We start from the raw sequence: 27,350 nt of genomic DNA, 5'->3' as shown, positions 1-27,350 counted from the left end.
TAAAATATGTCAGAATCAAACAAAGTAATTGCTGCAGGTAATGATGTGCTCAATAATATTGGAGGCATTTGGTGCAGTTCAAAATCTACTTTTTATTAGAATAAGTGATATGTACATGATGCCTAAAATTATCTAGTGAGGTTTACTGTACATGCTTAATAGTGTAATATAATAGTAATGGCATGGCTCCTTGAGGATCAGTGTTTTGTGGGGACTACCCAAATTCATATTATAAAATATTACCCACAGCTATTACCAGCTCAAAGTCTTGCTCTTTATTAGTTGATATACTTGAGTTTAATGCCACAATCATTTTTCAAGTTTCTTAAAAGAGATACCTTTTCTCTGTTCAGTTTTTGCTATCAATGGCAACGTGTAATGTACAGTAAATAACTACTTTTATAGGTATGGGTCACAGAGATACCTCTGTCTGCACTTCTGTATAGAGATTCACTAATATTGAGATAAACTTAGTAATTAGAGATTTAGTAACAGAAAGTGATGGAGCTTGTTTCAAGGGAAAGCTCAATAGATATTTACTAAATGCCTAGTACTGGTTAACTACTGTAGAAGACAGCATATGCATCATGCCAGAATGGGTTCACAGTCTTACTCACAATTTGTGGTAGGCCCTATTCTTAAGAGCTCTTTCTCTGAAACAAGCCTGATAGAAGTTTAAATGGGCCAGAACAACAATGTCACCGAGTTTGTCCTGCTGGGCTTCACTCAGGATCCTGCTGGGCAAAAAGCATTATTTGTTATGTTTTTACTCATCTACATTGTGACAATGGTGGGGAATCTGCTCATAGTGGGGACAGTGATTGTCAGCCCCTCCTTGGGCTCCCCAATGTACTTCTTCCTTGCCTCTCTGTCACTCATGGATGCTGTTTATTCCACTGCCATTTCACCCAAGTTGATTGTAGACTTGCTCCGTGATAAGAAGACCATCTCCTTCAAAGCATGCATCAGCCAGCTTTTTATAGAGCATTTATTTGGTGGTGTTGATATTGTCATTCTGGTGGCAATGGCCTATGATCGTTATGTGGCCATCTGTAAGCCCCTGCATTATTTGATTATCATGAATCGACGGGTATGCATCATCTTCTTAGTGATGGCCTGGGCAGGAGGTTTTGCACATGCTTTGTTTCAAGTTCTTATTGTGTGTAAACTTTCTTTCTGTGGTCCTAATATCATTGACCACTTTGTCTGTGACACATACCCATTATTGCTACTTGCATGCACTGATACCTACTTCATTGGCCTCTCTGCCACTGTCAACAATGGGGCCATGTGTATAGTGATCTTCTTCCTCCTCCTACTTTCTTATGGAATCATCCTAAGATCTCTCAAGAATCACAGTCAGGAAGGGAGGCGTAAAGCTCTTTTCACCTGTGGCTCCCATATCACTGTGGTTTTCCTCTTTTTTGTTCCCTGTATTTTCATGTATGCTAGACCGGTTTCTAGTTTTCCTGTTGATAAATCTATTACTGTATTTTATACTATTGTTACTCCCATGTTGAATCCTTTAATATATACATTGAGAAATTCAGAGATGAAAAATTCTATAGAAAAGCTCCTGCAAAAAGTGTTAAGTCCCAATAGATTAAGCCTTTCTTCTTGATGCTTGTATTACTAAGCACCGTGCAATAACCTTGAATAAATTCTAGTAATATGTGTTCCATCTTGAACATTCACACTAACCCTTGTATTGTAAAACTGCTTGTATTGTGAATGTAATTTGTAAATACTTTTTGTTCTGATTTTTTAAATAACTAGTGTATTTGCTTATCATATAATTCATTTTTAGTTATCCTATTTAACCATTTTTGATGAATTGCCTGTTTTAGTTTATATCAAAATTTCACTAATTTTTTTCTTACAATGTATTTAATTCATGTTTTTTTCTTCTCTCCCATATCTGCCCAGATCCTTCTACCTTCCCATTTCAACCAAGTTCATGTTCTCTCTCTCTATCTCCCCCTGCTTTTCTGTACTTTCCCTCTCAACCCTCCCAAAAACAAACATAAAAAAACATCAAAATAAACAGACAAAAAAATACAACAAGAGAAAAAAATCCCAAACCAAGCAAAATGACCTCTGCCACACACCCAAACAACAAAGCAAAGCAAACCAAACCCATGGAGTTCATTTTCTATTGGCCAAGTACTCTTGGACATGGTATCTGTCCTGGAGTGTGGCTGATATACCTAATAACAATCCAGTTGAATTCTACTTTTTCCTTGCTCAGTAGGAATCAATTATAGAAGGCTTCTTGGTTAGGTATGGAACTTTGTGTCCCTTTTCTTTTCAGTGGTGGGATTTCGTGTGGCTTGAATCTGTACAGGCAGTGTGCATGCTGTCCCAGTCTCTCATAAATGCAAAAGTGTCAGAAAAACGAAGCTCCTTGAATTCATCCCCCTTTGACAATCTTTCCACCATCTTTTCTGAATAGGTCCTTAAGCTTGAAGGGATGCATTCGATGGAGATACTCCATTTAGGACAGATGTGATTTTTTTTTATCCTAAATGTTTTTTAAATATAATTGGTTTGGTGAAATTCTTTGGGTTTTCCTTTCAACTAATTCTGTATTGTCATGTTTATTAAAAATCTCTTCTATTTATAGTTTTTCTGCACTACTTTCATTTATTTTGATTAATACAAAATTCTAATTCGATTAAATTTTAGTTTGAAATAATTTTTTGTAAATATTTTTCTAGATTAAGATACTTACAATCTGTAATCTATCTACTCATGTTGTTTTGAATTGTGTAAGCATTGATGTGGAAAATTGACTTAATTTTCATTTTATTTTCACTCATAGTATTTATTTCTATGGTGGGAAATTCACAATCTACCTGCTATGCCTTGTAAACCTTGGTATTTTATTTTTATATTAATAATTGTCCCTTTTGGTTGTCCTAAAACTATTTCCTGGCTTGATGATGTACCCTGTCCTTTATATTTTATGTTTGTGTTCTTTTGATCTCTTTGCAGACAATTTAATTTGGTGAATGGATCTTTTTCCTGATTTAATTTTTATTATTAGATGTTCAGGTTCTGACAAGTAATAAAATATATCCTATTAAATCATCTTATTCAAACAACATTTCCATGATAGGATAGATTTGGCTGGTGGTGTGCTGTGTAGGTAGTTTAGAGAAGAGCTGATATCTTGATCTCAATAAATCTTTCTTTGGGGACCAGGAAAAGCTATTATATTGCAAGTCCTAGAATCCAAGAATCCATCATTACTTTTTTCTCAGTTTGTTTTCATCAATCAGTTTCAAATTTTTTCTTTGAGTTTTTGTACTCTGTGTTACTTTAATTATACTTTAAAAATGCTTTCTATTCTGCATTTTCTAGTGATGACAAATGTGTAAGGAATTTAAACTATGAATTCTTTTTTATTTTATAATTAATTAAATTTTATTTATCAGTCATGGATTCTCCTGTGCTCCTTCCTCCTGCTCTCCCCCTTGAGCCCTTCCCCCCACCCTCCCCTCAATCCACCCCCCATTCCCACCTTCTCCAGGGCAAGGACTCCCCTGGGGATTCAGCTCAGCCTGGTAGATTCAGTCAAGGCAGGTCCAGTCCCCTCCTCCCTTCACCCAGGCTGAGCAAAGTGTCCCAGCATAGGCCCCAGGCTCCAAAAAGCCAGCTCATGCACTAAGGACAGGTCCTGGTCCTGGTCCCACTGCCTGGGGGGCCTCCCAAACAGTTCAAGCTAATCGACTGTCTCACTTATCCAGAAGGGCCTGATCCAGTTCCATGGGGGCTCCTCAGCTATTGGTTCATAGTTCATGTGTTTCCACTAGTTTGGCTATTTGTTCCTGTGCTTTTTCCAATCATGGTCTCAACATCTCTCGCTAAATGAAGACCCCATGGGAACAGGAAGAAGCAAAGTGCTAGAGAGGTCCCCCAAAGTCCACAAACATACCTTTAGCGAAAGAGAGGAGGGATTGTATAAACTATGAATTCTTATACCTTATCAGGAATCTTTATCCAATGTGATGAAATTTTTGTTAATTCCTTGGATTTGCTAGACAAAAATGATACCACACTGAAATAAGTATTTTTGTTTCCAACAATTTCTATCCAATATTCACAACATATCTCCTCATTATGCTGATGTACTAGTTAAATTGAATAATAAGGATCATCATTTGGAAGATACTCTCTAGTTTATTTCATTTAGGCATTCAAAATCTATTTATAAATCTCCCCCACTAGCAAGGTTTTGGTTTTACTTTAACTGGCCACAACCCTCTTGCAGAATCCTTTAATTTACACTCCGAGAACCTCAGTAATGGCTGGTATCCTGGATAAACTTTATCAAAGAAGAGCCATGTTAGGTTGCACACAATTGAATCCCCCTCAACATGGAGGGAATTACCTGTTGATCATATGATCTATGGAGCAAGAAGTTTTCTTAAATATAATGCTATGGTGCTCTTTCTTCAACATATTTACAGTAATTAAAACTGAAATATGAATTGATGTTTCAGGTTATCAGTAATAGGATATTTGTAGTAATACAAGTTCTTTGATATATTATTTATATAAAAAACCCTCAACAATAGGGAGTCAGAAAATTATATGGAATGAATTATTGAGTGAAAATTTTATGCTTATAGAAATCTAATGTTATTTTTCTTTTTTATATTAAAAAGTCAAACTATCCCTTTTTGCAGATGACATGATCCTATACCTAAACTGTATACTAAAGACTCCACCAGAAAATCTTAGTTATGAAAACCATTTTCAATTAAGTGACTGGTTTGCAAAATTATCATTCAAAAAGAAATGGAATGGAGGATGGAAGCAGTGTTGGTCAGAGTATGGGGAAGGATAACATCTTAGACATATATCAAGTTAATTAACAAATTGCATGTTGTTGAGATAAGAAATCTATATAATTACTCTTATGTCCCAGGGGCCATCATTGAAGGGGTAGGGAAGTAGAAAGATTGCAAAAGACAGAAAAATGGGGACTGAAGTGAAACCGTGTTTTCTGGTTATGAAAGAAAGCAATCCATAAAACTACAAAATGCCGACATTTTAGAACTAATACCTACCACATATGAAGCAGGACTACCAAATAGAGTGTTTCAGTACTCAGTTATTAATTCAACTCTCTTTTTCATACCTGCCATTCACAGTTCTGTTATTTTAATTATGTTAACAGCATTTTTACATCACACCTTTTATAGAAATAATATAACTAATTAGAAACAGCCAAGTTCTCCCACATAGGTGAGAGGGGCTCTAATGAGTTTTTGTCATATCCACTGACTTCCTGCCACACATAAGAAAAAAATTCAGTTTGATTCTTTAGAAGCAGAAAGATTGCAAAAGTCAGAAATTTGGGAAGGCAAACACTATCTTCTCAATATGACAGGGTGATTGCATTCATGCACCCATATCAGCTGTGGTTGCCTGCACAACATCAAGTCAGTTAGTGTCCACCATGTATTGGCAAGGGCTTCACAGGTCTTTTCCCTAGCTGAGGAGCTATTGGCAGTTAATAGTTTCTGGGTGAGAGGAAGTTTTCTTCAGTGTGTGGCTCCTGGTAGGTTACTAACACTGCACTGGAAGGCCCTACACTAATGCTCATTTAGACTGTCTAGTTGAATACAGTTGGATGTATGAAAAACAAACAAATAAAAAAGTAAATAAATAAGACATGAGGATTATGTGGTGATTGGGTCCTAGGACAAGTTGGAGGGATGGAATGGGAGTGAACATGGTCATAATATATTGTATGCATGTATGAAATTCTCAAAAAATATTAAAGTCATCAAAATATAAAACTATTTATTAAATAATAAGTATTAAATAATTAAATATTTAAAATATTTTTAAGATTTAAAATTTATTTTTAAAAAGCACAAATAGTACAGATGCTCTTCATATTGCAAATAATACATTTGATATTACAAAAATTAATCCATTTGTTTCATAAAATTTAAAATGCTATTGTTGAGTAATTCCATCACCTATCAGTTGTAGCTCATATCTAAGCCTTTGTGACACAGAAGAACCAATATGTATCTAAATGTCTGAAGCATATGTGCTCACTATGTTGATGACAGCCAAAAGAAGAAATTAGGCTGGAAGCTCTTGAACACTGTCAGTTTGAGGAAATCATTAACATTTTTTTCCTAATAGAAACAATTGCTTAATATTGGAGGGAAAGTAAGAATAAGACAAAAGGAATGAGGATCATTATGGTTCCATCTCATACACATGCAAGCCTCAATCAATAGCTTTGTTTCTCCAAAAGTTAATACACCAATTATTAGCACCGATTTTTGAGAGCTGAAAGACCTTGACCTCAGCCTCTGTAGCTCAACACTTTTTGGACTGATGGAGATTGCACTTTGTAGTAGTGTCCTTCACTACAGGGACCAAGGCTGCTGCTATTTCATGTTGGTTTAATCATTACTTGCCTTATACAAATGCATCATGATGTGCAACTCATAGTTCCTATACATTATACTTTGGACATTTTCTTTTCACATTATAGATTTTCCAAATCATCTTGGGAGTTAAGTCTCATTGTTGGCAAGATCTGAGGCTCTTACCTCTGGGGATTACAGAGTGAAGAAGCCTGTTAAAGAAAAATTGCTTAATTTAAATTTGTTCCAAATAGTCTAATTAGCTTATCTACTAAAATAGATGTGCTCACACAGTTAATATAAATGGAAGAACTAGTTTCCTAATTAAATGATCTAGAGGCCTTTGAGAACTCAAAGACTACCAGGCTGAAGCATGCTTTCATTTGATATTTAGTCCTTGATAGATACAGTTTTCTAAAGTATTTATCTTTGAATATGAAAATTTGTGGAATGTTTCAATTTTCCTGGACCTTCTACATACAAGGACATGTTTCTAAACAGGCAGAAAGGGGTCTTAGTGAGATTCTATTTCAAGATCTTTAAAGATAGAGAATTTATTTTACTCATTGAAATTCTTCATCATCAGTGTTTCAAATTTAAACAGTTACCTCTGTATTATTAGATGCTACTATATTTATGAGGGATGTCAATCTGATCATATCTCCTCAAAGCAAGGCCTCTTTGGAGTGCTTCACTTCAGTGGACTAAAAATAGAAAAAGTCTCTTGATTAATTTGGAGATCAACTTTTTGCATCAGTAAATATTGAAGTTGGACAAATTAATTTCCCTTTCTTCTATTAACTGTTTACATACTTGAATAAACACAGATTCTTTTTTTGAATATATTTTCCCAGAAGATGAGACAATCCAACTGTCTTTTACAGTAAGTTGATGTTATATTTAAATATTACTTGATTTTAGATATTCACTTGGATACACTTACACTTCTGAAAAAGTCTGAGATAAAGGGAAATCTTGTGAAAATGTACTGGGTACAGTCACTTGATAGTCTTTCTGTGTTTACTGAACAGCTGTAAGTCACCATTTATTCTCAAAGGAACACATGCACATGAAAAAATTGTAATCAATACAGTAAAAGACCCTTCATTTTCCAGAACAAAAATTAGACCTAAGATATATGCTTATGATGTCAGCAACAAAATGCATAATTTAAATATTCCTTTCCTAGTGTCTTAAAGGTCATGCATTCCCATAGGAAATATATAAATTAGGAAGATTAAACAAAAATCAACTAAACCGTACATACAAAATCATAATACACACAGTATTTTTTATTATTGACTGATTTGATTTTCTATTTTAAAAATAACAAGTGAAAATATATTTTATGTATTAAAAATCAATAATGGATTTATTATTTTATTTTATTGCACATATTATGTGGATGTATTGACATAGGTGTGTAATTATTTTTATATACATTTAAATGAAGATATTTAGAACTGCATATCATTCAAGTGCTTACTATGTGGTGAAACAAATATCCATCAAGTAGCTACTCTCTACCCTCTTTTAGCTACATACAAAGCACACATACATCTGTCATTTGGATGTGTGCCTTTGCATGTAGCTAAAATTATTGAGTATGATAGTATGTATTTAAAGAGTAATCCATAGTGAAGTACCTCATTCACTTAGATTTGTTATGTTGATATTGTAAAGTATCTTGATTATGAGGAGTAGGTGGGGGTGGGATGGGGGAAGTGGGAGGAGAGTGGGAGAAGGGGTAGGAGGGGAAACAGTGGTTAGTATGAAAATTGGAAAAAAAACTTTAAACAAGTAAACCTTACAAAAGAAAGAAAAAGAAATTAAAAATGTTAAATTTTATTGTGCTGACTCTTATAAGATCATTTTCTAGTAAGTATATAATGCACTTGGAGCTTATTCCCTCCATAATCATAAATTTACATTGCTCTCACCCCACTGCCTCTCACATATATCTTTTATTCAGAGAGTCTCAGTTTTACATTCATACCACCTATGCACATACAATTTGATATTTGTATAAAAATGTGGGATCTGTGCATTACCAAAGGAATTGAAATCATTATGTAAAAACAACATGAGCATCCCTTTGTTTGTCTCAGCACTTTTCATAGCAGCCAAGAAATGGCAACAACTTGTCTGTTAAATGATGAATTTATTAAAAACTTTGGCATATGTACACCACAGGATACTATTTAGCCATTAAATTAAAACCAAAATCCTGCTACTTATGACAACAAGATTATAACTGTTGTCATTATTAATCAACAGTCTAGATGATGTGCTTGAATTACATAGATGAAACACCATAGCTGACTTCATAAGGAAGTGAAGATTTTGCACGTGTCCTTAACCACTGTTAAGCCATGCAGATGGCTTGCTTCAACATTTCATATTTCAACATTAGCTCATAGTCTCTTGATAGATATACCTGGAAAATTTTTTTCTTATTATAGATTTTTCAAATCAATTTGGCTGTTAGCTACTCATTCTTGGCAAGATTCCAGGCTTTTACCTCTAGGGATTATTGAAAAAAAGAAATCTGTTCAAAAGAGATGATCTCATTTGAACTTGTTTCAAATATTTTAACAATCTTATCTACTTAAATACTGAGGGTACAAAAGTCGTAGACAGTATTGTGAATATAAATGGAAGAAATGTTTTCCTGATCAAATGACTCAGGAAGCCTCTGGTATTTACCCCTTGATGTATCCTATCCTTGTGCTTTATTCATCATTACGACAGTCTATGGATGGTTTAATTTCCTGAAGTCTTCTACATACAGGGAAATGATTACAACAAAAAAGGAAAGGATTTTATAGAGAGTGTGAGTGATAGAGACTGAAAGCTTCTGGTTGTAGTTATGAGAAACTTTCACTATTAATGGATGCTTCAGTAATTTAAACCACTGAATTGAAATGTTGAATATCTGGCTTATTTGTGAGACACGAGGATGCTGCTGAACTTCACTAAAGTCAAAACCTTTTGGATACCTTTAGTACAATTGACTAAAAGAGAAAAATGCATATAATTAATTGTAAGATTAATTAAGTCTGTGAATTTTTAATTAACATGACCATATAAAGATTGTTAATAATTTCTAATTGTTAGATGGAATTTTATACACAGATAAATAATACATCTTTGTACTTTTATGAAGAAATTGTTTTAGAATGTAACAATATCAACCTACTTTTTTGGAGTAAGTTTGACATTTAATTTAAATATTTTCTGTTTAAATTTTAACTTATATTCTGACATTTCTCTGAAAGACTTAGATAATAGAAAACTTTGTGGAAATGTGTTTTCTACAGTCTCTTGGTACTCTTTTGTTGTCTATTGAACATATATTTTTTTCATGTGTTCCATGACTTCACATAGGTACATGAAATAAATAAAGCCCTACCAGCAAAAGAACCTTTGATTTTTCTGGAACAAAAGTAAGAACCATGTTGTAAGTACACAAGACCACAAAAAAGGAATGCTAGCTAAAGACCTCTGTGATATAATGAAGTACAGCTGATATTTTCTGTTATGTGGTCTCACAGGAAGTATGTAAATTAAGAAAACTAAAATGCTAAAAATGGAAATTTATCATAAAATATAAGTCTATTTGCTATCAGTGTTACAGACTATTTATTTTATTGGGGGAGGTTGCACCATTATGTTCTATTTGGCCAAGCAGCAAGTGAAAAATTTACATTTTATAAATGACAGTGATTTATTATATTTATTTTATGGGATATTGTGTTTCATGTGCTTTGTTAAAAAGGATGCATAATCATTTTAGATATTTTAAACATGGTGATTAAAATTTGGTATCCTCACACATGCTTAAGTTGTACAAGTTCAAATACCTATATTTCAGTTGCTTGATGCTGTATTTCATGAATATCTTAAAAATGTCCAATACATATGTTAGTATATGTAAATAGAGAAACACAGAGGAATGCCTCCCCTTCTACCACAGACATTTTTTGGTTTGGTATTGTGTAGTACTGTACATGGTATTAAAACTGGATCATTTCCCTCATGTCTTCTGTGAGTATATGATTTTATGTATCTACTGAAATCTAAAACTCATTAATGAGAGGGAATGTAGTTTTGTTCCTTCTGATACTGAGGTAAGTTGACTAATATGCTTATTTCCACTTGTATCTGTGTTTTGTCCAGTGACATAATTTCACTCCTCTTTTGTGTGATAAAATTTCAGTGCTAGGCAAAGTATTTTTAAAAATATAAGACTATTTTTTAAAAAGAGTTAATTTAATTTTATTTTTTATTAAGAAATTTTCTATTCAATTTACATACCAACCTCAGATCTCCCTCCCCTCTCTCGTCTCACTCACAAGTCTTCCCCCCCGCCATCCTGCTCCCATCCCCTTCTCCTCCAAGGCAAGACATGTTTTTAATAATGGATAATACTATTATTTTTCAAGAAGTGTGTTAGCAGTAGTTCAAAATGAAAGCAGTCATACTATACTTCAGTATTTATAGAATTGACCCTTTGATAATGTATATTATATATAGGTCTAGTATGATGTAGCTATTATACTCTGTTTTTTCCCTATTACATAAATAATCACATAAGACCCTAGAATGTTTGGCCTGTTGAAAACCAATGCATATCAATACTGAACACAACTGAACTGTGTAGAAGTAAAATGTAGAAGACAGAATTGGGCATAAGTGATACAATATTCCTATGTTCTATGGCAGTTGGGAACTTCAGGAATGATGCTGATAGATGTTCTGACTCAAATGGAAGCATATATGTGAATGAGACATTAGTGTAAGTTGCATCCCAACTGCTTCTACAGCTGCTCTGACTCTGCACATATCCTTCTTGATGACAAGTTCATGCAAATGTCATCTTGCTTCTGAGAATTAGTCCAAATATATATCTTCACTGGTAAATATTGATAATATTTTACATGTAAAAATGAATATATATATATATATATATATATATTTCCTAAGAATTGAATATATGAGTTTAATTCAAGTCTAGAAAGTGGTTCATGAGGCACACATATTCTGTTTTTTTTCTAACCCAGAATATGTCAACATTCCTGTTAACAGACAGAAATTCTCATGACTTATTGTCAGTGAATACTTACAGGGAAACATCCAAGAACAGTGATCATAGCCTCCATTGAGATGTCTGATGTGCTGAGTGGGCAGTGGTTAGACATTTCATAAGAACACCAACAGACCACTCTAGGAGAGGGATATTATGGAAGTCCCTGTGGTACAAATGGTGCAACAGAGGCAGAGGGAGACTTACTAAGATAGTCAAGATCAGGAGTTTACAACAGAAATAATCTTCATGCTGTAGCCAGGTGCGTGGCTGCAGGGTCCACAGCTTTCATCACTGCTCTTTTCCTGAACAAGTATTTCTCTGCTGTGGATATTGCTTTGTATAAATAAAACACTGATTGGCCAGTAGCCAGGCAGGAAGTACAGGCTGGACAAACAGAGAAGAGAATTCTGGAAAGTGAAAGGCTGAGAAAGAGAGATGCTGCCAGCCACCGCCATGACAAGCAAGATGTAAGGTACCGGTAAGTCACGAGCCACGTGGGAAAGTATAGATTTATAGAAATGGGTTAATTTAAGATAAAAGAACTAGATAACAAGAAGCCTGCCATGGCCATATAGTTTATAAGCAATATAAGTTTCTGTGGGTTTACTTGGTTGGGTCTGAGAGGCTGCGGCACTGGCTGGCGGGTGAGAGAGATTTGTCCTGACCATGGGCCAGGCAGGAAAACTCTAGCTACATTTCTCACATTTTTTCTTGCTATACCATGTACAGTAAGATTAGGGATATTATTTGGTTATAGTAGTTATTAAATTCAATTTTGCATTATTAGTATCATTCAGGAAGCTGTGGTAAACTTGGAACTATTGCGAAAATGTGAAAAAAGGAAAAACAATGACAGCACAGGAGGAAGGGAGGGGGTCAATAGTGACAGTGCTGTAGACCATTAGAGACTGGGAGACTGTGAAATATTGTTCAATCCCCCTTGATTTTCAGAATGCAAACAGAGATGTGTTTGTACTTATGTTTAGACAATGAATACAACCAACACCTATGAATTTTGACTATGAATTTTCTTTGAGTGTTCTGCTTTTGAGGATCCAGACAGTGAATTCCTTTGTTAGGTTCCTCAGCAGCTAGAATGTATTAAGATAAAAACCATGCTTCAACTAGTATTTATTCTCTCCTTTGTATTTCTATTTCCCTCTATCTCTTTGCTTAGATTTCCCTGAGAGTTCTAGAAAAAGTCTACTGTCTGCTGATGCAGGATATGGTAAGAGCAATGGGTTAGTTTAGGTAAAGTAAAAATACTTGTGTAAAACCTACTGATGGTTGTAATTGGGTTATTAATTAGTATAAACAAGCATCACATAGAACTGTAACTAATAAAATATCATGAGTAATATGAAGTAATTGTGTGCTCAATAATATTGGAGGCATTTGGTGCAGTTCAAAATCTACTTTTTTTTAAGAGTAAGTGATATGTATATGATGACTAAAATTATCTAGTGAGGTGGAATGTATGCCTCATAGTGTAATTTAATAGTAGTGGCACAGATTCTTGAGGATTAGTGTTTTTGTGGGCATTACACAAGTTCATATTTTAAAATACTACCCACAGTTATTACCAGCTCAAAGTCTTGCTCTTTATTAGTTGATATAATTGAGTTTAATGTCACAATCATTTTTCAAGTTTCTTGAAGGAAAAACCTTTCCTCTGTTCATTTGCTGCTATCAATCTCAAAGCGTAATGTGCTTTAAATAACCACTTTTAAAGGTATGGGTCACAGAGATACCTCTGTCTGTATTTCTGTCTAGAGATTCAGTGATATTGAGATAAGCCTAGTAATTAAATTTATTAGGAGAAAGTGATGGAGCTTGTTTCAAGGGGAAGCTCAACAGATATTTACTAAATGCCTAGTACTGGTTAACTACTGTAGAAGACAGCATGTGAAACATCTTGACAGAATGGATCATGGTCTTGTTCACGCTTGTGGCAGGCCCTGTTCTTCTGTGCTCCTCTTCTGAAACAAGCCTGATAGAAGAATAAATGGGCCAGAACAACAATGTCACCGAATTTATTCTGCTGGGCTTCACTCAGGATCCTGCTGGGCAAAAAGCATTATTTGTTATGTTTTTACTCATCTACATTGTGACAATGGTGGGGAATCTGCTCATAGTGGGGACAGTGATTGTCAGCCCCTCCTTGGGCTCCCCAATGTACTTCTTCCTTGCCTCTCTGTCACTCATGGATGCTGTTTATTCCACTGCCATTTCACCCAAGTTGATTGTAGACTTGCTCCGTGATAAGAAGACCATCTCCTTCACAGCATGCATCGGCCAGCTCTTTATAGAGCATTTATTTGGTGGTGTTGATATTGTCATTCTGGTGGCAATGGCCTATGATCGTTATGTGGCCATCTGTAAGCCCCTGCATTATTTGATTATCATGAATCGACGGGTATGTATCCTTTTATTAGTGATGGCTTGGGCAGGAGGTTTTGTACATGCTTTATTTCAAGTTCTTGCTGTGTATAAACTTCCTTTCTGTGGTCCTAATATCATTGACCACTTTGGCTGTGACATCTATCCACTATTGCTACTTGCATGCACTGATACCTACTTCATTGGCCTTTCTGCCACTGTCAACAATGGGGCCATGTGTATAGTGATCTTCATCCTCCTCCTACTCTCCTATGGAATCATCCTAAGATCTCTCAAGAATCACAGTCAGGAAGGGAGGCGTAAAGCTCTTTTCACCTGCAGCTCCCATATCACTGTGGTTTTCCTCTTTTTTGTTCCCTGTATTTTCATGTATGTTAGACCGGTTTCTAGTTTTCCTATTGATAAAGCCATTACTGTATTTTATACTATTGTTACTCCCATGTTGAATCCTTTAATATATACATTGAGAAATTCAGAGATGAAAAATTCTATAGAAAAGCTCCTGCAAAAAGTATTAAGTCCCAATAGAATAAGACTTTCTTATATTACTAAGCACTAGGCACCAGTCATGAATAAATTCCATCTTGAACATTCACACTAGTCCCTTATATTCTGAAACTACTTTTATTGTGAATGCAATTTATAAATATTTTTGTTCCAATTTTTTATAATTAGTGGTGTTGTTTATAGTATTATTTATTTTTAGCTATCATTTTAAACTAATTTTGATGAATTTCATGTTTCAGTTTATGTCATATTTTCAATAAATAATTTTCTTTTCCTTATTAAAAATTTTTATTTGTTTTACATACCAACAACAAATATCCCTCACATGCATCCTCCCACTCCCCCACAACCTTCTCCCACCAACCTATCCTCCATCCCCTCCTTTGAGAAGGTATGGCCTCCCATGGGGAGTCAGCAGAGTCTGGTACATTCAGTTGAGGTGGCTTCAACCGCCCCCCTGCATCAAGGCTGTACAATGTGTCCCACTATAGGTAAGGGTTCCAAAAAGCCTGCTCATGAACCAGGGATAGATCTTGACCCCACTGCCAGGGCCCCCTTAAACTGTCCAAGCTACACAACCCTCTTGTTTATGCAGTGGGTCTAGTCTAATCCCATACAGGCTCCACAGCTGTTGGTTCCTAGTTCATGAGTTTCGACTAGCCTGGTTCATTTATCTCCGTAGATTTCTCCATTATGATCTTGATGTTCCTGACTCAGGATCTTTCTCCCTTCAACTGGACTCTTGGAGCTTTGCCTAGTGCTTGCTTGTGGATCTCTGCATGTACTTCCATCAGTTACTAGATGATGGCTCTATGATCCAACTCAGGCACTGTCTCCACTACTGTTATTAGTCTACATGGGTGTCATCCTTGTGGATTCTGGGAAACTACCCTAGCACCAGGTTTCTCCTTATCCCCATGATGTCTCCCTCTAGCAAGATATCTCTTTCACTGCTCTCCCACTCTGTGCCTGTTTCGGCTTGACCATTCTGTTTCTTTATGTTCTTACCCTTCGTCCTCTACTCTCTATTGTCCCCAGTTTACTTAGGAGATCTCATCTATTTCCCCTACCCAAGGCAATCCATGCATCCCTCTTAGGGTCTTCCTTGTTACTTTGCTTCTCTGAAGCTGTGTGTTGTAGTCTGGTTATCATTTGCTTTACATCTAATATCTACTTATGAGTGAGAACATAGCATGTATGTCTTTCTGAGTCTGGGTTACCTCATTCAGGATGATATTTTTTAGTTCCACCCATTTGTCTGCAAATTTCATGATGTCATTGTTTTTTATCATTGTTTATATGTACCACATTTTCTTTATTCATTCTTTGGTTGATGGGCATCTAGGTTGTCTCTAGGTTCTGGCTATTACAAATAATGCTACTATGAACATGGCTGAGCAAGTGTCCTTATGGTATGATTGAGCATGCCATAGGTATATACCCAAGAGTGATATCATTGGGTCTTGAGGTAGATTAATTCCCAATTTTCTGAGAAATAGCCATACTGATTTCCAAAGTGGTTGTACAAATTTGCACTACCACCAACAGTAAAGGAGTGTTCCCCTTGCTCCATATCCTCTCCAACATAACCTGTCATCAATGTTTTTGATCTTAGCCATTCTGCCAGGTATAATATGGTTTCTCAAGGTCATTTTGATTTGGACTTCCCTGATGACTGAGAATGTTAAGCAATTCCTTAAATGTCTTTCAGCCATTCGAGATTCTTCTGTTGAGAATTCTCTTTTAGATCTGTAGCCTAATTTTTAATTGAATTGCTTGGTATTTTGATGTCTAATTTTCTGTGTTCTTTATATGTTTTGAAGATTAGCCCTCTGTCATATGTGGGGCTGTTGAAGATATTTTCCCATTCTGTAGGCTGTTCTTTTTCTTACTGTGTTCTTTGCCTTACAGAAGATTTTCAGTTTCAGGAGGTCCCATTTATTAATTGTTGATGTCAGTGTGTGTGCTACTGGTGTTCTATTCATCAAGTTGTTTCATATGACAATCCATTCAAGGCTGCTTCCTACTTTCTCATCTATCAGGTTCAGTGTAACTGGATTTATGTTGAGGTTTTTGATCCACTTTTACTCAAATTTTGTATATCGCAATAGATATGGATCTATTTGCAATCTTCTACATGTTGACTATTTTTGATGAATTGCCTATTTTAGTTTATGTCACACTTTGAATAAATAATTTTCTTTCAATTTTTTCATACAATATAATTTATTAATTTTTTTACTCTCATCGCTTTCCAGGTTCTTCTTCCTTCAAATCTCAACCAACTTCATGTTGTCTCTTTCTATCTCCTTTCCTCTATATCTTTTTCTGTGTTTCACTCTCAACCCTCATAAAACCAAACATAAAAAACCCCATCAAAATAAACAAACAGAAACTCAACAAGATAAAAGTTCCAAACCAAACAAAATGAACCATGCCTCACACACATAACAAACCAAACCAAACTAAACCCATGGAATTCATTTTAAGTTGGTCAACTACTCTTGGACATGAGACCTGTGCTGGAGTATGGTTGATATACCTAATAGTCCATTGAAAAATATTTTTCTTCCCTCTCCCAGCAGGTGTTAATTATAGATGGCTTCTTGGTTAGATATGGAGCTTTGTTTCTTCTTTCTCTTTTCAGAACTGTGATTTTGTGTGGCTTGAATCTGTACAGGTAGTGTGCATTCTGTCACAGTCTCTATGATTCCATACATGCAAAAGTGTCTGAAAAACAGAGTTCCTTCAAGTTATCTACCACCTCTGTCTTTGGCAATCTTTCCACCTCCTTTTCTGCAAAAGTCTTCATGCCTTGAAGGAGAAAGCATTAGATGGAAATATTCCATTTAGGACAAATGTGATGTTCTTCATCCTAAATGTTTTTTTTTTAAATATAATTGTTTCAGTGGAATTCTTTAGGTTTTCTTTTCAACTAATTCTATATTGCCATGTATATTAAAAATCTCTTCTATTCATAGTTTTTCTACACTACTTTCATTTATTTTAATTAACAAAAAATCCTCATTCAATTAAACTTTAGTTTGAAATAATTCTCTGTAAATATTTTTCTAGATTAATTTAGATACTTACAATCTACAATCTACTTACGTTTTGAGTTGTTTAAGCATTAATGCTGTAAATTGACTTAATGTTCATTTTGTTTTTACTCATAGTATTTATTTCTGTGGTGAGAAATTCACAATCTACTTGATATGACTTATAAACCCTGTTTTTTTTTATTATTTTAATAATTGTCACCTTTGGTTGCTCTAAAAATATTTTCTAGTTTGATGACATACCATGCCCTTTATATTTTACATTCATGTTCTTTTGGATATCTTTCCAGACAATTTTATTTGATGAATGGTTCTTTTTCCTAATTTTATACTCAGTGAAGTAGGTTTTGAAAAGTAATAAAAATACATCCTATTAACTATTCTTGTAGCTGGAGAGTTTCTGTCCTGGTCCTGCCATGTCCTGCAGTCCATTTATAAAGTAATCACTCAGATGCTTATATTACTTATAAACTGTATGGACATGGCAGGCTCCTTGCTATCTAATTCTTACATCTTAAATTAACTCATTTCTATTAATCTATAATTTGCCACATGTTCCATGGCTTTGCCTGTTGCCTTTGCATGTTTCTCCCTGGATGGCAGGGTGGAGTCTCCCCATCAGCCTTCCTGTTCCCAGAATTCTCCTCCCTCTTTGTCCAGCCTATATTTCCTACCTGACTACTGGCCAATCAGCACTTTATTTATTAACCAATCAGAGCAACACATTCAGGGCATACAGAACATCCCACAGCATAATCTGATTCTAACAACATTTCCAGAATAGGAGTAGCTTTGACTAGTGGTGTGCTAACTATGTAGGTAGTTTAGAGAAGAGCTGATTTCTTGATCTCAGCAAATCTTTCCTTTGGAGAACAGGAAAAGCTATCTTTTGCAGGTCCTAGAAACCATCAATAGTTTTGTTGTCATTTTAGTTTATTTTTATCAATCAGAAGTTTCAGATTTTTTCTTTGAGTTTGTATAATTTGTGTTATTTTAATTATACTTTTAAAATGCTTTCTATCCTGCATTTTCTAGTGATTGTGACAAATATGTAAGTAATTTAAATCATGAATTCTGATACTTCATCAGGAATCTTTATACAATGTGATGAAATTTTTATTAATTACTTGGATTTGCTAGATAAAATGATACCATCTGACATAAATGTTTTTGTTTCCAATAATTTATACCCAATATTTACAACATATCTCCTCATTATGTTGATGTATTAGTTAAAATTGAATAATAAGGATCATCATTTGGAAGATATTCCCTATTTTATTTTGTTCAGGCATTCAAAATCTACTTATAAATCTCCCCAACTAACAAGGATTTGGGTTTATTTTAACTGGTCATAACTCCTTTGAAGAATCCTTTAATCTACACTCTGAGAACCTCAGGAATAGTTGGCATCCTGGAGAAGCTTTATCAAAGAAGAGCCAAGTTAGGTTGCACACAACTGAATCACCCTCAACATGGAGGGATTTAGCTGTTGTTCATATGATCTGTGGAGCAAGGAGTCTTCTTAAATGTGATGTTGTGCCTCTATTTCTTCAACATATTTATAGTAATTATAACTGAAATATGAACTAACTTTTGTGTTATCAGTAACAGGTTCTTTTTGGTAATAAAAGCTCTATAATACATTATTTATAATAAAGCTGAACAATAGGGAGTCTGAAATTAAATAGAATAAATTACTGAGTGAAAATTTATGCTTATACAAATCTAAAGTTATTTTTAAATAAAAAATTAAAATATTCCTGTTTGTAGATGTAATATTCCTATAGTTAAACTCTACTAAGGACTCCACCAGAAAATCTTAGTTATGAAAACCATTTTTAATTAAATAGCAGGTTTGCAAAATCATCATTCAAAAGCAAATGGAATGGTGGGTAGGAGGTAGAGTGGTGGTCCTAGTGGACTTTATCTTATCAATTAATGATAATCTTTTTTTCTTATATAGTGTCTGGAGAGTTACTGTTCTGTTCATTAAATATTTACATTTATTATCAATAAGATCAATTTTTGGTTTAAGCCTGTTTTGTAAATCTTGATCAGCAGATTCCAGAGAGAGAATCTTTTTTTGTAAGCCTTTATTGCTATCTTTTAAAGCAGATTCCAGAGAAGGAATCTTTTTTTGTAAGCCTTCATTGTTATCTTTTAAAGCCTGTATCAGTCCCAATAACGACTCATCTTTGTTCTTGTTATTAAACCAGTGTTTGAACACTGTGTGAATTATTACAATGAATGCCAAAATGGTACAGGCCAGATATGCCTTAGGAATGTCGTATATTTCCAGGAAGATGTCATTTATCATACAGGCAAAAAGGTTTTTAAATTCTTGTGAGGTAATGTTGTCGGCCATATTACAAGAATTACTCAAAATTTGTTAGTCAATTTTAGGGTGTAAAATTATCAAGTACCTTTACTTGAAACAATATGCTTACCTTTTCTGGTTTTGTGGCATGTAGTAGCACTTTTTAGCCAGCAGGTGGTGTTGGTACAGCTCCAAAGCAGGACCTGCTGGCTATCTTGGCTGGAGTCTAGATGGCAGAAACCGGAGCCAGCACTCAGGGAACAGTGAAGTGCCTCTTTCACTGGTCTCGGGGCTAAGCTAGGGAACTGAGACCTGATTAGCTGTTCCCTTTTTTGGGAATGGAACCTTGTAGGCGTTCCCTGGTTATATGGAACTTTGTAGGTGGGTTTAGGTACCCGCCAGCTAGGGAGGAGAGGGTGGGAGTGGCCTAGGCCTTTGGAATTTGCCCCATGTTGGGTGCCAGATATTGGTGAAATTATTAAGGCCACTCCACATAGTTAAAAGGATATTTATTTAATGGCGTAACTTACAAATGAAGGGATAGGTAGGTCGCGGGGTCTGGGGAAGGTGTATTGCAGTCCAGCGGTGTTCTCTGGAGCTCTGCTCGGTCCACTGTTCAGGGTCCCAGAACAGAGAGAGCGCTGGAACAGAGAGAGCACTGCCCCATCCAGATCTCAGGGCTCCAGGTGCCTCCCCTGGCTCTGTCTCGTAGGCATGACAGTTGCCAAGGTCTCAATGGGGGTTGGAACTTCCAGATCAAAGCTGGAATGGCTACCCACTACAGTGGGATGTATGAAAAATAAATAAATAAATAAATAAATAAATAAGACGTAAAGTTGGGAGATTTATGTGGTGGTGGGGTCCTAGGAAGAGTTAGAGGGATGGAGTGGGTGAGAACCTGTTCAAAACCTATTGTGCACACTTATGAAATTGTCAATGAAATAATAAAAATTATTTTTAAAAAGCACAAAGTCTAGAGATGTTTTTTATGTTGCAAATAACACATTTGACATTACAGGATCTAATCCATTTGTTCTGTAAAATTTAAAATGCTATTGTTTAATAAGTCCATCACCTAACTGTTGTAGCTCACATCTAGGCCTTTATGGCACAGAAGAACCAATATGTTTCTAACTGTTTGGAGTATATGTGCTCACTGGATTGATGACAAACTAAAATAAGAGATTGTATTGAAAGGTCTTTCACACTGTCAATTTTAGGGAAATAACAGTGTTTTTCTAATAGCAACAATTGCTTAATATTGGACAGAAACTGAAGGATAAGATAAAAAGAATGAAGATCATTATGGTTCCATCTCATACGAATTCAAGCCTTAACCAAAAGCTTTGTTTCTCCCAAAGTTAGAACACTAATTTTCAGCACCAAGAGATGAAGAAGGTCCAGCTCTCAGCCACGGTACCTCAAGGTTTTTTTTTTTTTTTTTTTTTTTTTTTTTTTTTTAACTGATTGAGACTGTGTTTGCTGTGGTGTCCTTGACTATACCAAGGCTGCTGCCATTTCAGCCTGATTTAATTATTACTTGTCTATTGTAAATTCATCATGATGTGCAACTCACAGTTCCTATACATTGCACCTTGGAAATTTTCTTTTCACATTATAGGTTTTCTAAATCATCTTTGGAACAGCTACTCATTGTTGGCAAGATCTGAGGCTCTTATCTCCAGGGATTACAGAAGTGCAGAAGCCTGTTCAAGAGTCATTGCTTCATTTGAATTTGTTCCAAATATTTTAACTAGCTTATCTACAAAAATACATGTGCCCATAGAGCAAATATAAATGGAACAACTATTTCCTAATTAAGTGATCTAAAGGCTTTTGAAAACTCAAAAGACTGCCAAGGTTGAGAATGCTTTCACTTGATATTTAGTCCTTGATATACTATGGTTTTTGTAGTGCTTATCGTTATTTATGAAAGTCTGTAGATGGTTTTAATTTTCTTGGACCTTCTACATAAAAGGACATGTTTCTAAACAGAAAGGAATTGAACTTAGTGAATTTCTACTTCAAGATATTTAAAGACGGAAGGCTTCTTTTACTCATGGGAATTCATCATCAGTGTTTCAAAATTTAAACCATTACCTTTGTAATGTTAAGTACTACTATACTTGTGAGTGATGTCAATGCTATTGAACCTCTTTAAAGCAAGATCTCTTTTGAGTGCCTCACTTCATAGGCTGAAATGAGAAAAATTTACATAATTAATTTAGATATCAATATTTTTGTGTAGAAAATAATGGAGTTTGACAAATTAATATTCCATTTATTCTATTAACTCTTTACATACTTCCATAAACACAAATCCTTTGTTTTCTTCTGGAAGATATCTCCCCAGAAGATGAGACAATCCAACTGTCTTTTACAGTAAGTTGATGTTATATTTAAATGTTCCTTGATTTTAGATATTCGCTTGGATACACTTATATCTTTCAAAAAGACTGAGATTAAGGGAAGTCTTGTGGAAATGTACTGGGTGCAGTCACTTGATAATCTTTCTGTGTTTACTGAACAGCTGTAAGTTACCATGTGTTCTCAAAGAAACATAAGCATACGAAGAATTTGTGATCAATCAATGCAGTAAATGACCCTTTATTTTTCAGAACAAAAATTAGACCTAAGGTGTATGTTTATGATGCCAGCAACAAAACACATAACTTAAATATTCCTTTCCAATGTCTTAAAGGTCATATATTACCATAGGAAATATATAAATTAGGAAGATTAAACAAAATTACACACACAAAGTCAGAATATACAAAGTATTTTTATTATAGAATAATTCATTTCATTTTCTATTTTTTGAAATAAAGAATGAAAATCATTTTACATATTAAAAACAGTATTGGATTTATTTTATTTTATTGCACATATTATGTAGGATGCATTAACAAAGATGTGTAATTATTTTTAAATACATTTAAATGAAGATATTTAGAACTGCATATCATTCCTAGTGCTTAGCATGGGAGGAAACAAATATCCATCTAGTAGCTACTCTCTACTCTCTCTTTGAGCTATACACATATACAATATACACACATATATATATATATATATATATATATACACAATCTGTCATTTGTATATGTGCTTTTGCATGTAACTAAAATTATTCAGTATGATAGTATGTATGTAAAGAGTAATCTATAGTGAAGTACCTCATTCACTTAGATTTGTTATGTTGATATTATAAAGTATTTTACTTAAAAATTAAAAATGTTAAATTTTATTGTGCTGACTTTCATAAGATAATTTTCTAGTAAATATATAATGCACTTTGAGCCTATTTCCTCCATAACCATCAATTTACATTTCTTTCACCCTTCTGCCTCACTTATACCCTTTATTAAGAGAGCTTCAATTTACCTTCATATCACCTATACATATCTGAATTTACATTTGTATTAAAATTAGGGATCAATAATTAAAAAATATAGAATGTTAGTGTTTCAGATATGGACTTAATTTGCTTAATATAATCATTTCCAGTTGCATTAGTATTCATATAAAGGATGTAGCTTCATTTTTCTTTATGGTTGAAAAAGTTTCCAGATATAGGACTGTGTTTTTAAAAAGATATTAATGTCTATTTAATTAATAAATTTTCTTAAAATAATTAACAGCAATTTAAATGGAAAGCATTCATAGTTTCTAATTTTTATGGAATAATATCTTTAATAATCTATAGTATAGTTTACACGAGTTTAAATATGATGTGGCTGAAGGACACTGTTCTCACTGTGTTGTATAATAACTATATTGGCTTCTAGAAAATGTGTTCTGGTGGAACCCAGTGCTGATTAAAGAAAGAAATGTGCTAACACATACAGAAAATAGGTGTGAAAGTTACAGAACTATGCTTATGCTCTAGTATATGTGTGTCTGCATCAGTCTGAAGCTTCAAGTACGGCAACTGTAGATCTTCTATATCAGGTAACAATAGAAATGTTTTCGAATCGTGCAGAAGGTTTATCATAGCTGCCAGTTGAAGGAAGTGAAAACTCTGCATGTGGCCTTACCCCCTATTAAATCATGTAGATGAGTTTTCCCTTGCTAGTTTCACATTGACATATTCCTTCACAGGTAACTGTTGTGAGAACTTAAATGTAATAGCCTGCAAAATTTCTAATATCCTCTTAACCTGTGTCCTAACTGTTGATCACGAGGCACTCAGGGACTATTTTTTTCTACTCAGGAGTATGTTTGTAAAAATCATTAACAGAGATTCTCAAGGTTTCTTGTAACTGATACTGTGACAGAAAAACAGCATTACTAATAGATAACATTCATTTGGATGTCACAAGTAGTGATCAGAGCAAGAAGAAAACTCAAAACCAAACAAAGCACCCTAGCATACAGATAGTGTAGTTCCCTGTAGTAAGATAGTATAGGTAGTAAGTGAGTAATCTTGACACTGTAACACCAGCCAGCACATGACCCAGAGTCTGCAGAATTCACCACTGTGCTACTCTCTCTCCTTTTCAAAGTGTGTCTGGGATTATTTCATGGTACATTATGAATAATAAATCTGGAGTCACTGTTTAGTGTAATTATCATATCTCATTTATTACTAATTAGCAATATTGATATAGTAAATATAAGCTTATAGATTGATTAAATAAATGTGAAAAAAGAAAACTAAGACAACATCATGAAAAAAGCTAGTTTTGAGCAAATGTTGCTGGAGACAAAGAGACTAGGAAACCTCTTAAATCATGTTGTCTAATTTCTTTAACTTAAAAAGTAAAAATGGAGCCATGTTTGTAACATGTTTAGTAAATGATCCATAGCCATGCCTTCCCACACTAGTTATAATGTTTCTCTGAGCATTCTGTATTTGGAGATCTGGAAATAGACACTGAATTTCTACTTGAGCAGCTCAGGACCTAAGAAGCATCACTATCCGTCTTTCAGTTTCTATTGCTCCCATTTCATCACCTAGTTTATCACAAGAGTTCTGAAAACAAAAGCATCAACTAGTAGAGTAGTCAGTGACAGTTGTGGGTTATTCATTGCAGGTAAAAATATGTAGGACAATTATTGTCCCTTTAAATGTGTTTAAGAAATCTGAGAGACAGTGATGAAATGGACAGAATTGTAGCTCTGGAGAACCTTGACAATTAGAATCAGATAAAGGAATTGCTACAGACGGTACTGTGAAAATTAATGTTAGAGCTATTTGATACAGTTCAAAAAGACTTTTGAGATTGAATAAAAGATATTTGAAGAATAGAAGTATTTTGAAATATTCCATGCCTCCTCTGTATATAGTTAATGATATAATAGCATTGAAAGAAGGATTCAGGGCCATTCTTATTTTGGGTACCACACAGATCATATTGTGACATTTTCTTCTAAGATACTAAGAGTCAGCACTCTATGTATATTGGTTGATAGTCCTAGGGTTTATTAACATCACTACTTTGCATTATTCTTAAAAGGAGTAATACTTCTTTTATCTTTTGTGATGTAATGTGTTTTCAATAACCAGTTTTAAATGTATGAATGAGAAAGACACCTTTCTGCTTTTCTGTATATAAATAAACCGGGGATTTGAGAGAAATGCTAATATCTACAAAATTATTAGAGCAGAACTATGGACAATCCCCAAGAGGAACTCAACAGGTGGTCACTGAAGAACCACTGAGGTTCACCAATGTAGAAGATATTGGTGAAGACAGGCCTTCTGCTGGAATGGAAGTGTAGGTTTTGATCACAATTAATGTCATATTCTGTTCTCATGAATGGATATCTCTGAAACAAACTTTATGGAAGAATAAATGGGACAGAAAAACAACGTTACAGAGTTTATCCTGCTGGGTCTCACTCAGGATCCTGCTGGTCAAAAATCATTGTTTGTCATGTTTTTACTCATCTACATTGTGACGATGGTGGGCAACCTGCTCATTGTGGGAACAGTGATTGCCAGCCCTTCCTTGGACTCTCCAATGTACTTCTTTCTTGCTTTTCTGTCACTCATGGATGCTGTTTATTCTACTGCCATCTTGCCCAAGTTGCTTATAGACTTAGTTTGTGAAAAAAAGACCATCTCTTTCACAGCTTGTCTGGTTCAGCTTTTTGTGGAGCACTTATTTGGTGGTGCTGAGGTCTTCATTTTGGTGGTGATGGCCTATGATCGCTATGTGGCCATCTGTAAGCCACTGCACTATTTGACCATCATGAATCGACAGGTTTGCATTCTCTTGCTTTTGGCATCCTGGGCTGGAGGATTTGCTCATGCTCTGCTTCAAGTTATCTCTGTTTATATAATTCCTTTTTGTGGACCCAATGTCATTGACCACTTTGCTTGTGACATGTACCCATTATTAGGCCTTGCATGCACTGACACCTACTTCCTTGGCCTCACTGTTGTTGGAAATAATGGAGCAATGTCTGTAGTGGTCTTTATCCTTCTCCTTGGCTCCTATGGAATCATTCTAAACTCTCTTAAGACTCACAGTCAGGAAGGGAGACGCAAAGCCCTGTCCACTTGCAGCTCCCATGTCATGGTGGTTGTCCTCTTCTTTGTTCCCTGCATTTTCATGTATGTTAGACCTGTTTCCAACTTTCCTATTGATAAATATATTACTGTATTTTATACAATTTTCACTCCCATGTTGAATCCTTTAATATACACTCTGAGAAACCTTGAGATTAAAAATGCCATGGCAAAGCTATGGAGTAACATGTTCACTACAGACATAATAAGAATTTCTCCTCACTAAACATGCTACTAATGATAAAGAAACATTCAGCAATCGGTTTTAGAGGTATGAGTTCCAATGTTCTACATTTGTACCAATACTTATCATTGTGAGAAGCTAGGTATTTTTGTATGCAGTGCATACGAGACTAGTGGTCACTGCAATTCTGGTTTTCTTTATTGTTACTGAAGATAATCATATCTCCATGTTTATTGGGCATTCCACTCTTGTCATCCTCTGTAATTTTTTGTTTTCTGTCCTGTTTCTAAATAATGAACTTCTATTATGATTTTATTGATGGATGTTTTTGGCTGTACTATAAACTAATTTATATTTATATATCACAATATCTCTTATTTATGAATTTTTGTCACTATTGACATTTATTTTGATGAACAACAACTTGTAATTTAATTTAACTTTATTTAATGAGAATGTGAAAAATGTTTAGCATTTATCAAGAAAATAATTCATATTTATAATGTACATAATTTTTCAGAAATGTGTATGTATCCGTTGGCCCAGTCTACTGTGGGAAGTACCAAGACTGGGTAGATAGCATATAAAAAGGCAAAATGGTGAAGTAATAGGGAGCAAACCACTAAGTAAAGTTTCTGCATGGTCTCTGCTTCAGTCACTAACTCTAGACTCTTGCCTCAGGTTCATGCCCTCACTTCCCTTCATGATAGACTACATTTGTTTGATGAAATAAACACTTTCCTCTGCAAGTTACTTTGGTTATAGTGTTTTATCACAACAATAGAAATTAATTAAGATAAAAATAGTTTTTAGTAGTATGATTTCACTTGTGACAGACCCAGACATATATTTTAGGGAGCATTGTGGTCGCACTTG

General features: G+C 34.7%; 3 protein-coding genes across 3 annotated transcripts; all 3 read left to right on the top strand.

Moving 5' to 3' along the window:
- The first annotated feature begins 679 nt into the window (after nucleotides 1–679).
- On the top strand, nucleotides 680–1,621 carry LOC102918053 (olfactory receptor 4A5-like). The gene has a single exon (XM_015991098.3). It carries the CDS (start codon nucleotides 680–682, stop codon nucleotides 1,619–1,621), a length of 942 nt encoding a protein of 313 aa, XP_015846584.3.
- Nucleotides 1,622–13,492: 11,871 nt separating this feature from the next.
- LOC102921437 (olfactory receptor 4A5-like) lies at nucleotides 13,493–18,982 on the top strand. Its single transcript, XM_006998194.2, has 2 exons — nucleotides 13,493–14,427; nucleotides 18,940–18,982. The coding sequence occupies exons 1-2, from the start codon at nucleotides 13,493–13,495 to the stop codon at nucleotides 18,980–18,982; spliced, it is 978 nt and encodes a 325-aa protein (XP_006998256.2).
- Nucleotides 18,983–25,485: 6,503 nt separating this feature from the next.
- Nucleotides 25,486–26,516, top strand: LOC102917748 (olfactory receptor 4A5-like). Its single transcript, XM_006998187.3, has one exon. It carries the CDS (start codon nucleotides 25,572–25,574, stop codon nucleotides 26,514–26,516), a length of 945 nt encoding a protein of 314 aa, XP_006998249.2. The 5' UTR covers nucleotides 25,486–25,571.
- The last annotated feature ends 834 nt before the right edge of the window (nucleotides 26,517–27,350 follow it).

The sequence above is a fragment of the Peromyscus maniculatus genome, chromosome 4 (genome assembly GCF_049852395.1).
Source record: "Peromyscus maniculatus bairdii isolate BWxNUB_F1_BW_parent chromosome 4, HU_Pman_BW_mat_3.1, whole genome shotgun sequence".
Lineage (NCBI taxonomy): Eukaryota > Metazoa > Chordata > Mammalia > Rodentia > Cricetidae > Peromyscus > Peromyscus maniculatus.
Note: the sequence above shows the minus strand (reverse complement) of the source record. Positions and strands in the feature narration are given on the sequence as shown.